This window comes from Rhinoderma darwinii, chromosome 1, assembly GCF_050947455.1.
Source record: "Rhinoderma darwinii isolate aRhiDar2 chromosome 1, aRhiDar2.hap1, whole genome shotgun sequence".
Classification (NCBI taxonomy): Eukaryota; Metazoa; Chordata; class Amphibia; order Anura; family Rhinodermatidae; genus Rhinoderma; species Rhinoderma darwinii.
The window spans coordinates 132231684-132250317 of NC_134687.1; the positions used below are offsets into that span (position 1 = coordinate 132231684).

The 18634-nt window shown below is 40.0% G+C and overlaps 1 protein-coding gene across 1 annotated transcript in view; it reads left to right on the forward strand.

The window, feature by feature from the left end:
- ZNF827 (zinc finger protein 827) overlaps positions 1 to 12465 on the forward strand; it is a 270975-nt gene extending 258510 nt beyond the window's left edge. The window contains exon 14 of the mRNA XM_075860380.1: positions 9489 to 12465. Within this exon, the coding sequence (XP_075716495.1) occupies positions 9489 to 10296 (808 nt within the window). The 3' untranslated portion in view covers positions 10297 to 12465. The remainder of the gene's footprint in view (positions 1 to 9488) is intronic.
- Positions 12466 to 18634: the final 6169 nt, after the last annotated feature.

Sequence of the window (18634 nt, forward strand, 5' to 3'; positions counted from 1 at the left end):
GTACCGAAAATAAAGAAAAATCGACAAAAAAACAAAACCGCTTGTGTGCTCATGTGCATATATATTTTAACGATTTTAAATTAAAAAATAAAACCTCACATGTTTTAATAATAATTCTGTAGATAGACTATACAACTCAGGCTATTTGCAGACCACTAAGGGTTGCATATTAACTTACTGAAGACAGATTTATTATTGCATTCAAGAGGAGCTGCATAAATCCATCTCCTTTTTGCATGAGACGTACACTAAGAAAAAAACAGGTTTAATGCAGTATATACCAGATATATTATGCAGACCATGATATTTTTTTACGTAATGTTTCATTTATGCACATATAATGATATTATTATTGGTGGTTCATGACATGCATTGTACACATAATATATGTACATTACAATGTTCTCGCTGCATTCAAAGATGGTAATGTGTAATATATGTTTGTGATGTATACACTCTTGCTCTTTACTATATTGATATTAGATTGTATCTAAGCATTTGTTATGTTGATGTACACCGTTGAGCCATTACATTAAAACCACTGACAGGTAAAGTGAATAACATTGATTATCACCTGTCAAGCGGTCAGATATATTAGGCAGCAAGTGAACAGTCAATTCTTGAAGATGATGTGTTGGAAGCAGGAAAAATGGGCAAGTGTAAGGATCTGATCAACCTTGACATGGGCCATATTAGATGGCTAGACGACTGGGTCAGATCTACAAATTGGCAGGTCTTATGGGGTGTTCCCAGTATGCAGTGGCTACTACCTACCAAGGAAGGACAACCGTTAACCGATCATGAATGCTTAAAACTCATTGATGTGCGTGAGGAGCGAAGGCTAGCCAGTCTGGTCCGATCCCAAAGAAAGAGCTACTGTGGCACAAATTGATGAAAAAGTTAATGCTGTCTATAATAGAAAGAGGTCAGAACACACGCATCACAGCTGCGTTTAGGGCTGCTCAGTAACAGACAAGTCAGAGTCCCCAAGCTGACCCCTGTCCATCGCCGAAAGCGCCTAAAATGTGAGCATCAGAACTGGACCATGTAGCAATAAAGAAGGTGGCCTGGTCTGATGAATAATGTTTTCTTTTACATCATGTGGATGCCAGAGTGCGTGTGCGGCGCTTACCTAGGGAAAAGATGGCACCAGGTTGCGCTATAAGAAGAAGGCAAGCCGGTGGAGGCAGTGTGATGCTCTGGCCAATGTTGTGCTGTTAAATTTTGGGTTCTGCCATTTATGTGGATGTTAATTTGACACGTACCACCTACCTAAACATTGTTGCTGACTATGTACACCTCTTCAAGGCAATGGTATTCCCTAATGGCAGTGACCTCTTTCAGAAAGATAATGTGCACTGGCACAATGCAAACATTTTTCAGGAATGGTTTGAGGAACATAACAAAGAGTTCAAGATGTTGACTTGGCCTCCAAAGTTCTTAGATCTCAATCTGGTCGACCATCTGTGGGATGTGCTGGAAAAACAAGTCCGATCCATGGAGGCCCCACCTCGCCGCAACTTATAGAATTTAAATGACCTGCTGCTAATGTCTTGCTACTCGATAAAAGTCAGATGATTTTAATGTTCTGGCTAAACGGTGTATGTAAATCAGATCTTGTATGATAAAACACAATATAGAGATTTTCTTTATTTCAAACCTTTACTTAATGGGATGACGCTCTTTTTCTTTGTAAGCTTGCTCAACTCTAGATCTTCAATTTAACCCCTTAAGGACGCAGCCTTGTTTTGGCCTTAAGGCTCAGAGCCCATTTTTTAAATCTGACATATTTCACTTTATATGGTAATAATGTCGGAATGCTTAAACCTATCCAAGCGATTCTGAGATTGTTTTCTCGTGAGACATTGGGCTTCATGTTAGTGGTAAAATTTGGTCGATATATCCAGTGTTTATTTGTGAAAAATTGCAAACTTTAGAGAAAATTTTGAAAAAAATAGCATTTTTCTGAATTTAAATGCATCTGCTTGTAAAATAGATGGTTATACCGCCCAAAATAGTTACTAGTTCACATTTCCCATATGTCTACTTTAGATTGGCATCGTTTTTTGAACATTCTTTTATTTTTCTTGGACGTTGCAAGACTTAGAACATAAACAGCAATTTCTCATATTTTTAAGAAAATTTCAAAAGCCTTTATTTAAGGTACCTGTTCAGTTCTGAAGTGGCTTTGAGGGGCCTATGTATTAGAAACCCCCATAAAACACCCCATTTTAAAAACTAGACCCCTCAAAGTATTCAAAACAGCATTTAGAAAGTTTTTTAACCCTTTAGGAATTTCACCGGAATTAAAGCAATGTGGAGGTGAAATTTGCAAATGTCATTTTTCTTGCTAAATTTCAATTTTGTTCCATTTTTTTTCTGTAACACAGAAGGTTTTACCAGAGAAACACTATTAAATATGTATTGTCCAGATTCTGCAGTTTTTAGAAATGTCCCACATGTGTCTCTAGTGCGCCCGTGGACTGAAACACAAGCCTCGGAAGCAAAGAAGCACCTAGTGCATTTTGGGGCCTCTTTTTTATTAGTATATATTTTAGGCAGCATGCCAGGTTTGAAAAGGTGTTGAGGTGCCAAAATAGTAGGAATCCCCCAAAAGTGACCCCATTTTGGAAACTACACCCCTCAAGGAATTCATGTATGGTTGTTGTTACCATTTTGACCACACAGTTTTTTCACAGCACGTATTTGAATTGGGCTGTGAAATTTAAAAAATGAAATGTTTTCCAATAACATGTAATTTTTGATAAAATGTCTTATTTTCACAGGGAACAAAATACCCCATTTTGTTTCCCAATTTGTCCTGAGTGCAGCAATACCCCATTTATGGTCATTAACTGCCGTTTGGGCCCATGGGAGGGCTCAGAAGGAAAGGAGCGCTATGTGTTTGTTGGAGTCCAGATTTTGCTGGATTGGTTTTCGGGTGCCATGTCGCATTTGCAGAGCCCCAGAGGTATCAAAGCAATGGAAGCCAACCAGAAGTGACCCCATTTAGGAAACTACACCCCTCAAGGAATTGATTTATGGTTGCTGTGACCATTTTGACCGCACAGTTTTTTCACAGCACGTATTTGGGTTGGGCTGTGAAATTTAAAAAATGAAATGTTTTCAATAAGATGTCACTTTTGATCAAAATTTCTTATTTTCACAGGGAACAAAATACCCCATTTTGTTTCCCAATTTGTCCTGAGTGCAGCAATACCCCATTTGTGGTGATAAACTGCAGTTTGGGTCCATGGGAGGGCTCAGAAGGAAAGGACCACCATTTGTCCTACTGGAGCTTTTCTAGTGCTAGGTCATGTATGCCGAAGCCCCTGAGGTACCAGTACAGTTGAAACCCCCGAGAAGTGACCCCATTTTAAAAACTACACCCCTTAAGACATTCATCTAGAGGTGTAGTAAGCATTTTGACCCCACAGGTATTGTGTAAAAGATAATGCGCAGCAGATGGTACAGAGTGAGATTTGCAATTTTCTATATATCTATGCCATTTCAGTATCCAATATATTGTGCCCAGCATGTGCCACCAGAGATATACACCCCATAAACTGTAATGTGGGTTCTCCTGGGTACGGCAATACCCTACATGTGGCTGTTATCTGCTGCCTGGGCACACAGCAGGGCTCAGAAAGGAAAGATGAGGGGGATAAGCTGTGTGGAGTGCGTCAGGGTAGATTAAAAATCTAAGGGATGTATGGTAAATTTTAAAACCCTTTCATACAGAGCCCTGGTTTTTCTGGATACGTGTCACATTGATATATTGTGTCCTCCCTTATCCCCCTCTTATAGCAGACTTTGCACCTCTTTTGACTTTTTCCCTTCTTGCCAGTTTGGGGAACTTCTTCTGGAAAGTGTTGCCCTGATACGATGCCTGTGGCCTCGCTTCCAGAAGTACTGGGTGCCCCCTTCTTGGTCCCTAAAGATTAGTTCCTTTATAATGATGTGCACGGCCAGCTTCTTATACCACACTGCATGGCGCTGTAGGGCTTCAAGACTTGATCTGACAAGTCCACCCCTCCCATGTACAGTGAAGGAAATACCTATTTGATCCCTTGCTGATTTTGTAAGTTTGCCCACTGTTAAAGACATGAACAGTCTAGAATTTTTAGGCTAGGTTAATTTTACCAGTGAGAGATAGATTATATAAAAAAAAAAAAAAAAAAGAAAATCACATAGTAAAAATTATATATATTTATTTGCATTGTGCACAGAGAAATAAGTATTTGATCCCTTTGGCAAACAAGACTTAATACTTGGTGGCAAAACCCTTATTGGCAAGCACAGCAGTCAGACTTTTTTGTAGTTGATGATGAGGTTTGCACACATGTTAGATGGAATTTTGGCCCACTCCTCTTTGCAGATCATCTGTTACACGCTCCAAATCAACTTGGTGCCTGCATTAAAGACAGCTGTCTTAAATGGTCACCTGTATAAAAGACTCCTGTCCACAGACTCAATTAATCAGTCTGACTCTAACCTCTACAACATGGGCAAGACCAAAGCGCTTTCTAAGGATGTCAGGGACAAGATCATTGACCTGCACAAGGCTGGAATGGGCTACAAAACCATAAGTAAGACGCTGGGTGAGAAGGAGACAACTGTTTGTGCAATAGTAAGAAAATGGAAGACATACAAAATGACTGTCAATCGACATCGATCTGGGGCTCCATACAAAATCTCACCTCGTGGGGTATCCTTGATCCTGAGGAAGGTGTGAGCTCAGCCGAAAACTACATGGGGGGAACTTGTTAATGATCTCAAGGCAGCTGGGACCACAGTCACCAAGAAAACCATTGGGAACACATTACGCCGTAATGGATTAAAATCCTGCAGTGCCCGCAAGGTCCCCCTGTTCAAGAAGGCACATGTACAAGGCCCGTCTGAAGTTTGCAAATTAACATCTGGATGATTCTGAGAGTGATTGGGAGAAGGTGCTGTGGTCAGATGAGACTAAAATTGATCTCTTTGGCATTAACTCAACTCGCCGTGTTTGGAGGAAGAGAAATGCTGCCTATGACCCAAAGAACACCGTCCCCACTGTCAAGCATGGAGGTGGAAACATTATGTTTTGGGGGTGTTTCTCTGCTAAGGGCACAGGACTACTTCACCGCATCAATGGGAGAATGGATGGAGCCATGTACCGTCAAATCCTGAGTGACAACCTCCTTCCCTCCACCAGGACATTAAAAATGGCTCGTGGCTGGATCTTCCAGCACGACAATGACCCAAAACATACAGCCAAGGCAACAAAGAAGTGGCTCAAAAAGAAGCACATTAAGGTCATGGAGTGGCCTAGCCAGTCTCCAGACCTTAATCCCATCTAAAATTTATGGAGGGAGCTGAAGATCCGAGTTGCCAAGCGACACCCTCGAAATCTTAATGATTTACAGATGATCTGCAAAGAGGAGTGGGCCAAAATTCCATCTAACATGTGTGCAAACCTCTTCATCAACTACAAAAAAGTCTGGCTGCTGTGCTTGCCAACAAGGGTTTTGCCACCAAGTATTAAGTCTTGTTTGACAAAGGGATCAAATACTTATTTCTCTGTGCACAATGCAAATAAATATATATAATTTTGACAATGTGATTTTCTGTTTTTTTTTAAAATATAATCTATCTCTCACTGGTAAAATTAACCTAGCCTAAAAATTCTAGACTGTTCATGTCTTTGACAGTGGGCAAACTTACAAAATCAGCAAGGGATCAAATACTTATTTCCTTCACTGTACCTATTGTAGTCCAGGATGCAGTCTGGCTTAGGGGTATCTGTACTGATACCTCGTACAGGTACGTGGGTACTGTGTGGCCATGTATTGTTGTCAATACAAGGACTTTTCTCTTGTACTTCACACAATATGTTGCTGCTGGATTGTGCCCTGCTCTCACCCCTTCTGAGTGTTTGCCCAAGCAGAGTCTTAGGGAGGCCTCTCAGATTTCTTCTAGCAGTGCCGCATGCCACAGGACTTCTGGAAGCGAGGCAGTTGAAGAGTGGGACGCTGGTATAAAAATTATCCAGGTAGAAGTGGTAACCCTGGTCCAGCAGTGGGTGCACCAAATCCCACACAATTTTTGCATTAACTCCCAGTAAGGGGGGGGCATTCTGGGGGCTGAATACTGGTGTCCTTTCCTTCATATATCCTAAATTTGTACGTATACCCTGATGCACTCTCGCACAGCTTATACATCTTCACTCCATACCTTGCCCTCTTACCCGGCAGGTACTGGCGGAATTGAAGCCTCCCTTTAAAATCTACCAAGGACTCATCAATAGAAATACACTTCTTGGGGTGTATGCTTGGGAAAACGGGGCACTGAAACGGTCTAATAGGGGTCTCCGTTTATACAAACGGTCAAAACTGGGGCCATCTCAAGGTGGGCACTGCTCATTATCAGTATAATGTAAGAAGCGAAGGATTGCCTAATTTATTTTTTTTAGGTTCCAGTTCAGTTCTGAAGTTGCTTTGAGGGGCCTATATATTAGACACCCCTATGAAACACCCCATTTTAGAAACTAGACCCCCTCAAAGTATTCACAACAGCATATAGAAAGTTTATGAACCCTTTAGGTGTTTCACGGGAATTTAGAGCAGAGTAGAAGTGAAATTTACATATTTTTTTTTTGTCAGAAAATCCTTTTTATACCATTTTTTTCTATAACACAAAAGGATTTACCAGAGAAACGCAACTCAATATTTATTGCCCAGATTCTGCAGTTTTGAGAAATATCCCACATGTGGCCCTAGTGTGGTAATGGACTGAAGCACCGGCCTCCGAAGCAAAGTAGCGCCTAGTGGATTTTGAGGCCTCCTTTTTTTTAGACACCATGTCCGGTTTGAAGAAGTCTTGTAGTGCCAAAACAGTGGAAACCCCCAAAAAGTGACCCCATTTTGGAAACTAGACCCCTTGAGGAATTCATTGTAGTTTTCATGGGGTGCATGCAGCATTTTGATCAGTTTTTATTCTATTTTTAAGTGGCGTGGTGACTAAAAAATAGCAATTCTACTATTGTTATTTTATTCTATTATTTTTACAGCGTTCACCGTGCGCTATAAATGACATATTCACTTTATTCTGCGGGGCGATACGATTACAGCGATACCGTGTTTATAGTTTTTTTTATGTCTTATGGCGTTTGCACAATAAAATACATTTTGTAAAAAATCATTTACTTTTTATGTTACCATATTCTAAGAGCCAGAACTTTTTTCTTTTTCCATCAATAAAGCCGTGCGAGGACTTCTTTTTTGCATAACGAACTGTAGTTTCGATCAGGACCATTTTTAGGTACATGCGACTTTTTGATCTCTTTTTATTCCATTTTTTGGGAGGTGAAGTGACCAAACAATTGTGATTCTGTTACGGTTTATTATTATTTTCTTTTACGGCGTTCACCGTGCGGGATAAATAACGAAATAATTTTGTAGATCAGGCTGTTACGGACGTGGCGATACCAATTATGTATAGTTTTTGTTTATATATTTTTATTAATAATAAAGGGCTGATAAGGGAAAAAGCGGGATTTTTACTTTGATCACTTTTAAAACTTTTATTTTCTTATTTTTACACACCTTTTTTTAACTTTCTTTTTACTTTATTACTTTGTCCCACTAGGGGACTTGAGGGTAGGAGGCCCTGATCGCTATTCTAATACACTGCACTACATGCGTAGTGCAGTGTATTAGAGCTGTCAGCTACTCACTGACAGCAAGCATAGTGGGTCCTGACTTTGTCAGGACCCACTAGGCTTCCGTCGATGGCATAGCCGGACGCCATTGTTTGGTGTCCGGATGCCATAGTCACCATCGCCGGCCGCTATCGTGTAGCAGGCCAGCGATGGTAGCTTAAGCCCTAAAAAGCCACAATCACTATTAAACGCGGCATTTAAGGGGTTAATCAGTGGGGACACAGCGATCGGTCCCCGCTGTAGGAGCTGCGGCAGCTGCTGTACGAGACAGCAGCTGTCACAGCTCCTGTATGTGTCGGGAGGACGGCCGAAATGGCCGTTACTCCCGTGACGTACTATTCCATCATGGAGCGCGAACGGGGCGGTTTCCATGACGGAATAGTACGTCACTGAGCGTTAAGGGGTTAATAGAACACAGTGAAAGTTTATTCGATTGGCTTCCTATTGCAAGGACAGTGTGAATCACTCCCTAGACTCATTCATTTAGGAATGTACACTGCTGACAGGGAGCCATCAACAGCATCTGGACTGTTTTATTAACGGTCTCCAACTAGCAATGGAAGCTTTCTGCAACATCACACATCAACATGGAAAGATAGAGCATGTAATTCACTAATCCATGCAGAAAAGGTTAGTCTTCTAAATTAGAAAGTTGCTCAAATTTACATTTTATAGATATGTCACAATTATGTTACATGGACAGATTATCCATTTGAATAAGGAAAAATGTGGTCCATACCATGAAAGCAACAGTTTGAAAGCGCAAACTTAGCGGGTAGTATGAGGTACACAAGGCACGGAATAGTAGCAATGGTTATACAGTACATAGCGCATACTTGTGGTCTGTGTTGTCATATTTGAAAAGTCTGGTTCTGTGTGCTCCACTATCTATGGCCATGTACTCTGGGACAGCTGGCGACTTTTAATAAAATATGATGCCGTCAGATAGGATAGCATGGGAGATCTGAGAGAGCTTTAAATACCAATTACTTGTTATAATGTTGTTCTAAACCAGGCTTACTTTAACTTTAGGAGCAATTCAATAACACTTTGGGGTAATATGAAATTTTAGATTCTAAGTGTCATGGTCTGTAGCAGATTTGGAGTATAGTGGCTGAAATTATCTGATAATAGCAAGAGTAGTTAAGTAACAATCCAGGTTCAGTACACAAATAAGCATCAAAAGTTTACAGCCTGAGGCAGAGACATGTGCAGGAAACTATCTAAGTTTGGAATACAGATAAGCAACAATAGTTAGTAGGTTGACAGAAGGCACTAAACTACAGGCAGAAAGTGCAATAGTCTGCCAATCAGGAAGTGCATGGGTCAGGTTTAAATAGGAGCCAAAAGGTGGCACCAATCAAGGTAATCAAGGCAAGGATTTCAAGCTAGACACTAGATTCAGCATTGGAGCTGTCCAGCAGCACCCGTAGCGCAATGAGAAGAGCGACTGCTTGGGACACAGGAGTCTCTGATTCGAATCCTGACACATAGGCTGCTTTTTAAATGTTGGGAGTACATTTACAGACTATAGAGCGTCAGAAGGAAGCTTGGAAGACTTGCAGAGAATTTTTCATTCCTTGAAATATTTCATCACAATACTGGATTGCTCCAGCAGTTAAAAGGGTAGTTGTTTCCATAAAATGATCAGCATCAAACTATAGGCAACCAGAGCCTGTCAATATGTATCCCATTTATGTGTTGTCTTTATTGGTTAAAAATAGTAAGCACAAGTTGTTGAGTCTAAGACTAACTGTGGATATGGTTTATTGTATTTTCTTTCTAGGTGCCCATTCTGCATTTACTCCACAAACCGCCCTGCAGCCATGGAATGTCACTTGAAAACGCACTACAAGATGGAGTACAAGTGTCGGATCTGTAAGACGGTAAAGGCAAACCAGCTGGAGCTGGAAGTGCATATCCGCGAGCATCGGCTCGGGAATCATTACAAGTGTGACCAGTGTGGCTACCTCTCAAAGACGGCCAATAAGCTGATTGAGCATGTGCGTGTCCACACAGGAGAGCGCCCCTTTCACTGTGACCAGTGCAGCTATAGCTGCAAGCGCAAAGACAATCTCAATTTGCACAAGAAGCTCAAGCACTCTCCCCGCCAGACCTTCAGCTGCGAGGAGTGCCTGTTTAAGACCACCCACCCTTTTGTCTTCAGCCGTCATATAAAGAAGCACCAGAATAGTGAGTTCTTGGAAGAAGAGAAGAAAATCCAGACCGGAAACCAGAAAGAGGCTACCCCAGTGCTCCCTGTGAGTAACGCAAGGAGCCTCCTGTCACCTCTCTCAGTCATGTCTGCCTCACAGGCTCTCCAAACAGTGGCTATGTCTGCTGCTCAAAGCAGTGGCATGGGGACACATTTAGCACTTAAAGCCTTTGCAGTAAACGGTAACTTACTGTGCTTGGATAGGTACCAGAACTCAGAATATGCTCATCTCATTCCCTTAACAATGCTCTTTCCTAAGAACCATTATGATGTCACATTCCATCCTCCCAGACCTCAAACGGCACCCCCTGGTGTCACCACACCGAAGCACTCCTTCCTTGCTTACCTTGGACTGACAGAAAGGGCAAAAACTGTTTAAGGATGGCCCTTATCCTGTCTCAGAAAACCGGCAGGTAAACATTGCTGCAAAATATAAGTTTGAACGGTATGAAAACATGTACTGTATATCATTAGCAAGATTAGTTAACGGGCTCTGTGTGTATACTTACTGCATTTACATAAAGCTGCTTATTCGAGTATTCAGAGAGGGAACCTACTGCATACTACATATCAAGGGGCTGGCACACCTATGCCTCTGCTTACAGTGAAGGCTTCTAAAAGATATCCGCTGTCTGCACTTATAAAATGATAGTTCCATGTGTTTATTTCAGTTATGTAAGAGTATGTGTCTGCCTGAGAGAGAAACCTGTAAGCCACACAATATACGTACTGTGGAGTGTCTTTTTATGTGCACTCTAAATATAGCCAAAATCAATTCCGTAACATGTCTGGAATTGTATACATTATATTTTTCGTATTCCTTCAAGCTCCACTCCTGATATTTATTATTCGTTTTCTTATCACCTATGTCAATGCTTAATGCCGAGCATCCAGGATGATCCAGTATAAAGACAAGCAGTTCATCTACCATGTATACATTTTTCCTGCAGATATAGTGATCACAAATGTATCTCTTACAGGTTACGAAGAACCTAAGAAGTGGGATGCTTTTGATTTGTCACAAATTTTGTGATATTTTCCTATTTTATTCACATTAAGAAATGCAGCAGCAATTCTTATCGGGCAGCAATGTTCTCACTTATTTCCCTGGCAATTGATTTAGAACATTGTACATTTCGAAACCTAAATCATAGCTCACTAAGAAATAGTGAGATCACTCATCATAAAATCGCTGCTTACCTTGTATAATGTACTCACTAGGTATCTAGGTTAATTGAAAAAAAACAATAAAACACAGGTACCTTATAGGAGAATGTCCACTGAACTGCTACATTTATACAGAACAATAGGTCAGATTGGTTGTTCTTGGATGCTTTGCATGTACACTAGGATATATATTTATTTTTTGCAATCTTGCCTTTGATTTGCCGCTCATTCTGTTCATTCATTCAGTTTACCCACGCCTCTCACGTTGTCAGGTAAAGCAAGAATGGTTCTTTAAATTAACTCTTTGCTTCCCTGCTATCCATTTCAGCCTGAGTAAATGATCAATGTTTGTTCCATATGACAGATGTAAACGCGCCGTGAATGCTTACTGACAGACAATGCCGGATGTGAAACTGGCGGCTGTGTACACTGACTCAGACATGCTTTCGCATGGAGTTTTTTAATCCAATGCATCTTCCTGCTGTAAACAGGTCAAGGGCCCACTAAACGGGTCTGAATAAGCTGTATTTCTACTGCCATTGTGTTAAGATTTCACTTAGCAACTAGTTACAATGGTGTCGGGACAAAGAATACAGCAATAATCCTAGTTTCCATGGTTGTCTGCCATGTTTAATGCTATATCTCCCTAGAGTGACAGGCAAGGGTTAAATATGGGGAGTATGCAGTGGGTACCTTTTTGTACTAAAATGTATATTATCAGTAGAATTTGATGTCATTCTATCCAGTAAGGAGGATTGAAAAGGGTGTCAGAGACAAGCTGGGTGACGCACCCAGGATAAATAGGCAGTTTTGCACAGTGCTTGGCCTTGCACTATTTCATGTATCTCATTTTACTGAACCATATAATACCTTCACTAAGATTATTTAGCTTCTGTCAGACACATGTTAGATGTACAAATAAAAACATTTAGTTGAGTTGTATTCCATATTATTCTAGTACGTGGATCAAAGCTTGTGTCATGTTAGACATATATTTATCTAAGATGATTTGACGGAACATATTTAATGAGAGGTAATGTTATAAACCGCAAACGAGCTCTCAAACCCACAGAACAGTTAATATTAAATGACTGTGGTTTTCATATGCAGTGGAAGCATGTGGTTTACATAGCAACCAATCAGATTCCGGCTCTAATTTTTCAGAGCCCTTTTTGAAAATGAAATGTGCAATCTGATTGGTTGCTATTGGCACCAGTTTTTATAAATTTCCTCTAAAGTTTCTCTTAGGCTCTGTTTACATCTCATTTTTGTTCCTACGACTAGCGTGTACATCGGGAAAGCTCGATATGGCTCCACCAGCCTGATGAAGTACAAAAGAGTGTCATTTTGGTCCCAGTCAGGCTGGTATATATATGTTTACGATTTTAAAAAAATAAAAAATTACGTATGGAATAGCGTGGTAGACAGAAAAAAGAAAAAGTATCTAGCATGGTATATACAGTATATATTTTTTTTAACATTGGGGCCTATGGGTTACGTATCCCACTATATGGCATACATCACAGGCATGCATTAAACATATACGTCATGGACTTTTCATGATGTTTACACTAAAAATATACCATAAGACTTGAGTTCACACGTTGTGAAGTTTTAGGGTGAGATGCGTGTCAAATCAGCAACAAAATCAGTGAAAATCCTAATAGTCTATGGGTGACAGATGCCTGTGATGTATGCCTGACAGTGGCAGCCGTCATCCATAGGCTATAATGGTATCCATTTAACGTATACGTCATGAGAGTTAATGAAGTATGCATTAAACAGATACCATTATAGTCTATGAGGGACAGATGTCGCAACTATGTTGGGTGCTTTTCCCAATGTTTATGTTAAACATTATCAAAAACAAGATGTAAATGGGGCCCTATATAGTAAACTCGTGGTATGTAAACCTATCTGGTTTGTGCCTATTTTCTTTCTTTTCTATACCCAAAAATTATTCATGACTTTTATATTCTGAATCCTTCACCGCAACCTATTCAATATACAACACTTTCCCCATACACCAAAACTCTACTCTTCAAGTTCATTACAATGCTGGATTTAGGCAAGTAGGGTCGCAATTTTTCTCACCGACTACGGTAAACTACTGCGGAGACATTGTCAGCCTTATCTTAACGGCCAGCCCAACATTGGTCCTACCATTAATCGGGATGATAAAAGCATTTTTAAGTAGTGGGAGATACACATTGCATGATGCGTGCAGTATTCACAAGCTGATGATTGTTTTTCAGGTCAGGTCCATGGGGCACGCATCTCGGCAGGGTTAGTATTTCTAAATAGGTAAGCCCTTCCAATAGTACCGCTGTTACAATTATTGTCACTCGTAGATTGTTTCACAGCTGCTAAACGGCGCATTACTTTGACGATAAATGTCAGTAACCGGTTATTACATCATTTAGCACTTTCAGAATTAATTACACACAGATCTATCTTTCTATAGTCCCTTGATCGTAAATGGGGTATTTTACATTTATATTTGGCTTTTTTCCACATTATTGATACTCTTTCTTAAACAAATGTACTCGTATTTCATTATTTAAAAGGAAAACATTATGAAGTCTATTCGGGATCTGTATTGGTTCCGTATGGAAAAGGTCATGAATACGCCGCTAACGCTAGTCTATGGACTCATGCACGTTGTCGTCCATACGCAGTCCATGTAGTAACACAATCACATTTTACATTCCATATGCCAACCTGCAAGGAAGTCAACGGACACCAGAAAATTCAGATAGTACATACAAATCTGCTTAAAACATGGGTACAGCTTCTGTGTCATTCTGTATTTTTTCTTGAAAGAGCAGGACGGTGCATGCTTAGAATGTCCTTTATTCTGAAGTAAGGCAGATTAATACATAAACCATACACAAGTCATTCATGGCTAAATGAATATGCAGAACCAATATGGAAAATCATACCATGTGCATGAGAAATAAGAGAGCCCAAAAAATGATAATACAATATCTGTAGAATTCTGTTCTTCCTAGGGGAGTATATATAGTTTTATATTATGATTGTCGACTCCATGAAGAACAGAGTAAAACAATAGATTCCGTTGCTTTTTGGCAGTAAGAATAGCATAGTCTGCAGCACTGCTCTTGTAGAAATAAAGGAATAAAAACAGAGACCTGTCAGGAATTGTAGAGATCTATTTAAAAATGGATCTGTCAAAGCTGTCATTTGTTAAGAACAGAAGCCATAACCCTAGTGTGAATATAGCCTTTAACTTATCTGTAATGCATTAAAAGGGTTTTCCCATATTTGATTTTTATGGCGCATCAATAGCCAGATCCTTGGGGCTTGGCGTCTTAAGAATCAGAGGAGACCAGTTCTAGGTTTCGGTAGAGAAGTTACTGAACATGTGCAGTTCTTTTCTGTTGAAATTGGTTGGCGTTAATGCAGTGCAATAATCTGAACTAGATGGACTTTTTTCAACCTTATTATGTTACCATATTACTGCCAACTGTCCAGTGGCTGAGGCTATGCATCGTGCTTCACTGACTCACCCCATTTGTCCTCATGTATTCTAAAGGCTTGCTTAAAGTATAAAGCCCATAGAAAGAGCTGCTACTATCATTCACAATATCTCTCTACATGTTTTTGGAGGTTCTCAGAACTCGAGATTTGTGAGATGAAGTCGTGATCACATGGCAGGGATTCTTCTAGACTTGCTGTTAGTAATCCCATAGATGAACAGCACAGTCAGGCTCTCTATGTCATGAAATGGCTGATACCAACGGGCAATAGATTACATTCAAATAAACAGCAAAAGCAGGTTTTTTTTCATTTACCATTGACCTTGAGCTTGGTTTCCAATATGACATTCTTATGTGCTGCTTTGTTGCTATTTATTGGCAGCTCTTCCATTTACTGATTTTTCAGCATGCATGTAGATCATTTCACAGTCTAAAACTTTTGAAGTATTATTACCTTTGATAAAGCATGACTGTCTTTGCTGAGCCTTTTTTTGGCTATCATAAATACTTTGCTTTTGGCCGTAACACTCCTGGGCACACTTATCACTCAAATGTGCCACTGGCAATTTTGATTGGTAAAACGAATTATTAATGTTTGAGATCAGCAATGAAAATCAATCACTTTCACTTTGTACAGGCAAATGCCTTGAAGGGGAATAGTATAGCAAATATGGCTAAACAAAACTGCACACTAGACGTGCTCTAAGGCTGGGTTCACACGACCTATTTTCAGGCGTAAACGAGGCGTATTATGCCTCGTTTTAAGTCTGAAAATACGGCTACAATACGTCAGCAAACATCTGCCCATTCATTTGAATGGGTTTGCCGACGTACTGTGCCGACGACCTGTCATTTACGCGTCGTCGTTTGACAGCTGTCAAACAACGACGCGTAAATTGACTGCCTCGGCAAAGAAGTGCAGGACACTTCTTTGCAACGTAATTTGAGCCGTTCTTCATTGAAGTCAATGAAGAGCAACTCAAGATTATGGGCATCAAAGACGCCTCGCATAATGCGAGGAGGAGCTTTTACGTTTGAAACGACGCAGCTGTTTTCTCCTGAAAACAGTCTGTCTTTTCAGACGTAAAAGACAGTTCTCGTGTGCACATACCCTAAGAGTAAGGGCGTGTGCACACGAGAACTGGCTTTTACGTCTGAAAAGACAGACTGTTTTCAGGAGAAACCAGCTGCATCGTTTCAGACGTAAAAGCTCCTCGCATTATGCGAGGCATCTTTGACGGCTGAACATTTGAGCTGCTCTTCAATGAAAAACTGCTCAAATTACGTTTCAAAGAAGTTTCCTGGACTTCTTTGCCGAGGCAGTCAGTTTACGCGTCGTCGTTTGACAGCTATCAAACGACGACACGTAAATGACAGGTCGTCGGCACAGTACGTCGGCAAACCCATTCAAATGAATGGGCAGATGTTTGCCGACGTATTGTAGCCTTATTTTCAGGCGTAATTCGAGGCATAATACGCCTCGTTTATGCCTGAAAATAGGTCGTGTGAACCCAGCCTAATATAGTCACCATGGTTATGTATATAAACAGAAATGATCCCTGCTGCTGCCAACAACAGAAAGACTTTTTGTAACCACTCTGCACTTTGGCTAATAGTTGAAAGGGGGACCCCTCTAGTAGGGTATTTGAAAATGGGTTTCCTGAACCAGACAACACCTTTAAGAGTTTAACCCTTTACATAATTACATTCATATCCACTAAAAATTATGAATGTAGCTTTGTATATGTAGATAGTTGTGTAATTGAACCCATTTACGTCAGTGGTTTATACCTCTGCAACAGGGTCCCTGCTCTATTTAATAGAAATGACAATTCATAATAATATGAGAATTGTTTGCTGTCTATATAACTTCTCATTATAGTGATTCCGTCAGATAAGTCGCTTTGCTGGTAAAATCCATTGTTAAATGCAGTATGTACTTATACTTTGTGTGATGACGTTTGCAGACCAATTTTCTTTTCAGCAACAATTGTGCGAGGTAGCGTTCCTTGCACTCCACTGTAATCTCTCAGGCACCATTTCACGCTTCATTGGATAGACACACAGAGGGAAATTGCAAGTTGCAAATATAAGCTTAGATACATCCCACAGAAAACTAGGCTGAATGAGGCAAGCTAATCACAAGGCACTTTGATACATGATAAGAAAGGGACTCAACAAGCTTAGCTTTCTGATGGCTGATACTTATTTCTTAGTAATGTGATCACCCCTCTACCTGTACGGAGGTGATAGACGAAACCTCTGTATGTGATGCTAAAAGCATGGTTAGAACTCAAATGTGGCAACTTTCTTGCACTTTACTGCTGAGGCAGCAACGGTTGCATAACATTTATTCGTATTGATACGTAACCTTAAAAAAGGAAAAAAACGTTGTTTTCTGGAAAAAAAGTAGTAGTACTTTTGAGGATTTTAATAAAATATACTTTGTCTTCTGTTAAACAGACCAGAAAGCCTGAAATTACCTTGACGATATTATGTATGTTGATCAAAAAGTGAATTGTAGTGTATTATAAACTGAAACTTTTTCCCCATCTGATAACATAAACACTTTGGTGTATATGAATGCTTTCCTATATGATATTATTCTATATGATATTATTGCTATTCACAGCACTGTCTCCTTTATTTCTGCTCACCTTTGAGCATGGAACAGACTGGGTATATTAAATGTTTTTGTTGTTTGTTTTTTTTCTTTTTCATTTTCTCTGGGAGAATGGTTACCTAACTAGGTATAAAAGCAGCAAATATGTTTACAATTAAAGCTTTCAGTTTTCTGTATTTATTATTGCGATTTTTTTTATTATTTCACTGTGTCTCCATTGCAATGGCAGGACAAAGCATTCATTAAAGGCTGAAATAAGACATTGGGATTTTAATTAGAAATAAAACAGTTGTTACAAATATGTGCAAAAACGTATGGTGGTATAAAACTATACAACACGGTTTTGGTGCTGGGGTCATGTAGCAAGAAGGCCTATGTCAAGTTTTACATTCATCCTGGATTATCAACAATATCCTCAAACTGCTCTGGTGTCATTCAGCTCCAAAAATATGAAGAAAAAAAAAACCATTTTCAAGTTACCATTTTAGAAATAAGAGTGTCTTAGCGTACAACCTGAAATATAGTAGTGGTGGGCACTTAGTCAAGTCTCAAACGGAGTTCAGAAAGTGAAGACATGTGAGCACTGCTCATTGACAGAGCAGGACTGCAGCTCCTTGAATATGGATACCCGCTTTAACACACCTTCAAATTTTTGGACATAAGAAAAAGAGCATAACAAGGAGTTGCACAGTTTGATGCACAACTTAGGAACTATCCCATTGTTTTCATGATACAATAATATCAGACACATATAATGTGCACTTACACATTTGTAATATATATATATACATCACATAAATCCTCTCAACTCATATACAGAACCTTATATATTTACAGATCCCCTGACACCTCTCACCTATTTCTTGCACACTCAGTGACACCTCATACATTTAAAAGATTGGGCATGTCGAAATCCAGCAAATGTCGGAAGGCCCACTTAGAGATCGTTGGCTGATCTCATTAAAATGGGCACATTCAGCCATCTTTGATCTAATGTGAATGTGTACAGGAGCAGCATTGAGCTTTCAAGGAAAAGGGCCTAAGATCACAGGGGAACAGTTAGGTGCTGTACTCCTCTGAACTTTCTCTGTGCTATAAGAGCGCTGCAGTTAACCGCACATGTTGAATTCACCTAGATCTCCCATGTGCTATTTTGGCACCCTTTGCAGGGCACCCAGGCTTCATGTATCATGATACGTGTACTGATGTCACCGCATATGGCACACACATCATATTTATATTATGTGTTTTTTTTTTAGAGGACTGGGCGTGCCCTCCTAACAATCCACAAGAGTCACTTGCAAGGTTTAACATGTAATTGGAGCTGATCTGGTACTTCTCGTAGTTTTAAATCAGAACTCCTGGCTTTCCCTTATTGAGGATAATTTGCCTTAGTATATCTGCAGGAGTTAGGCTCTATTCATACT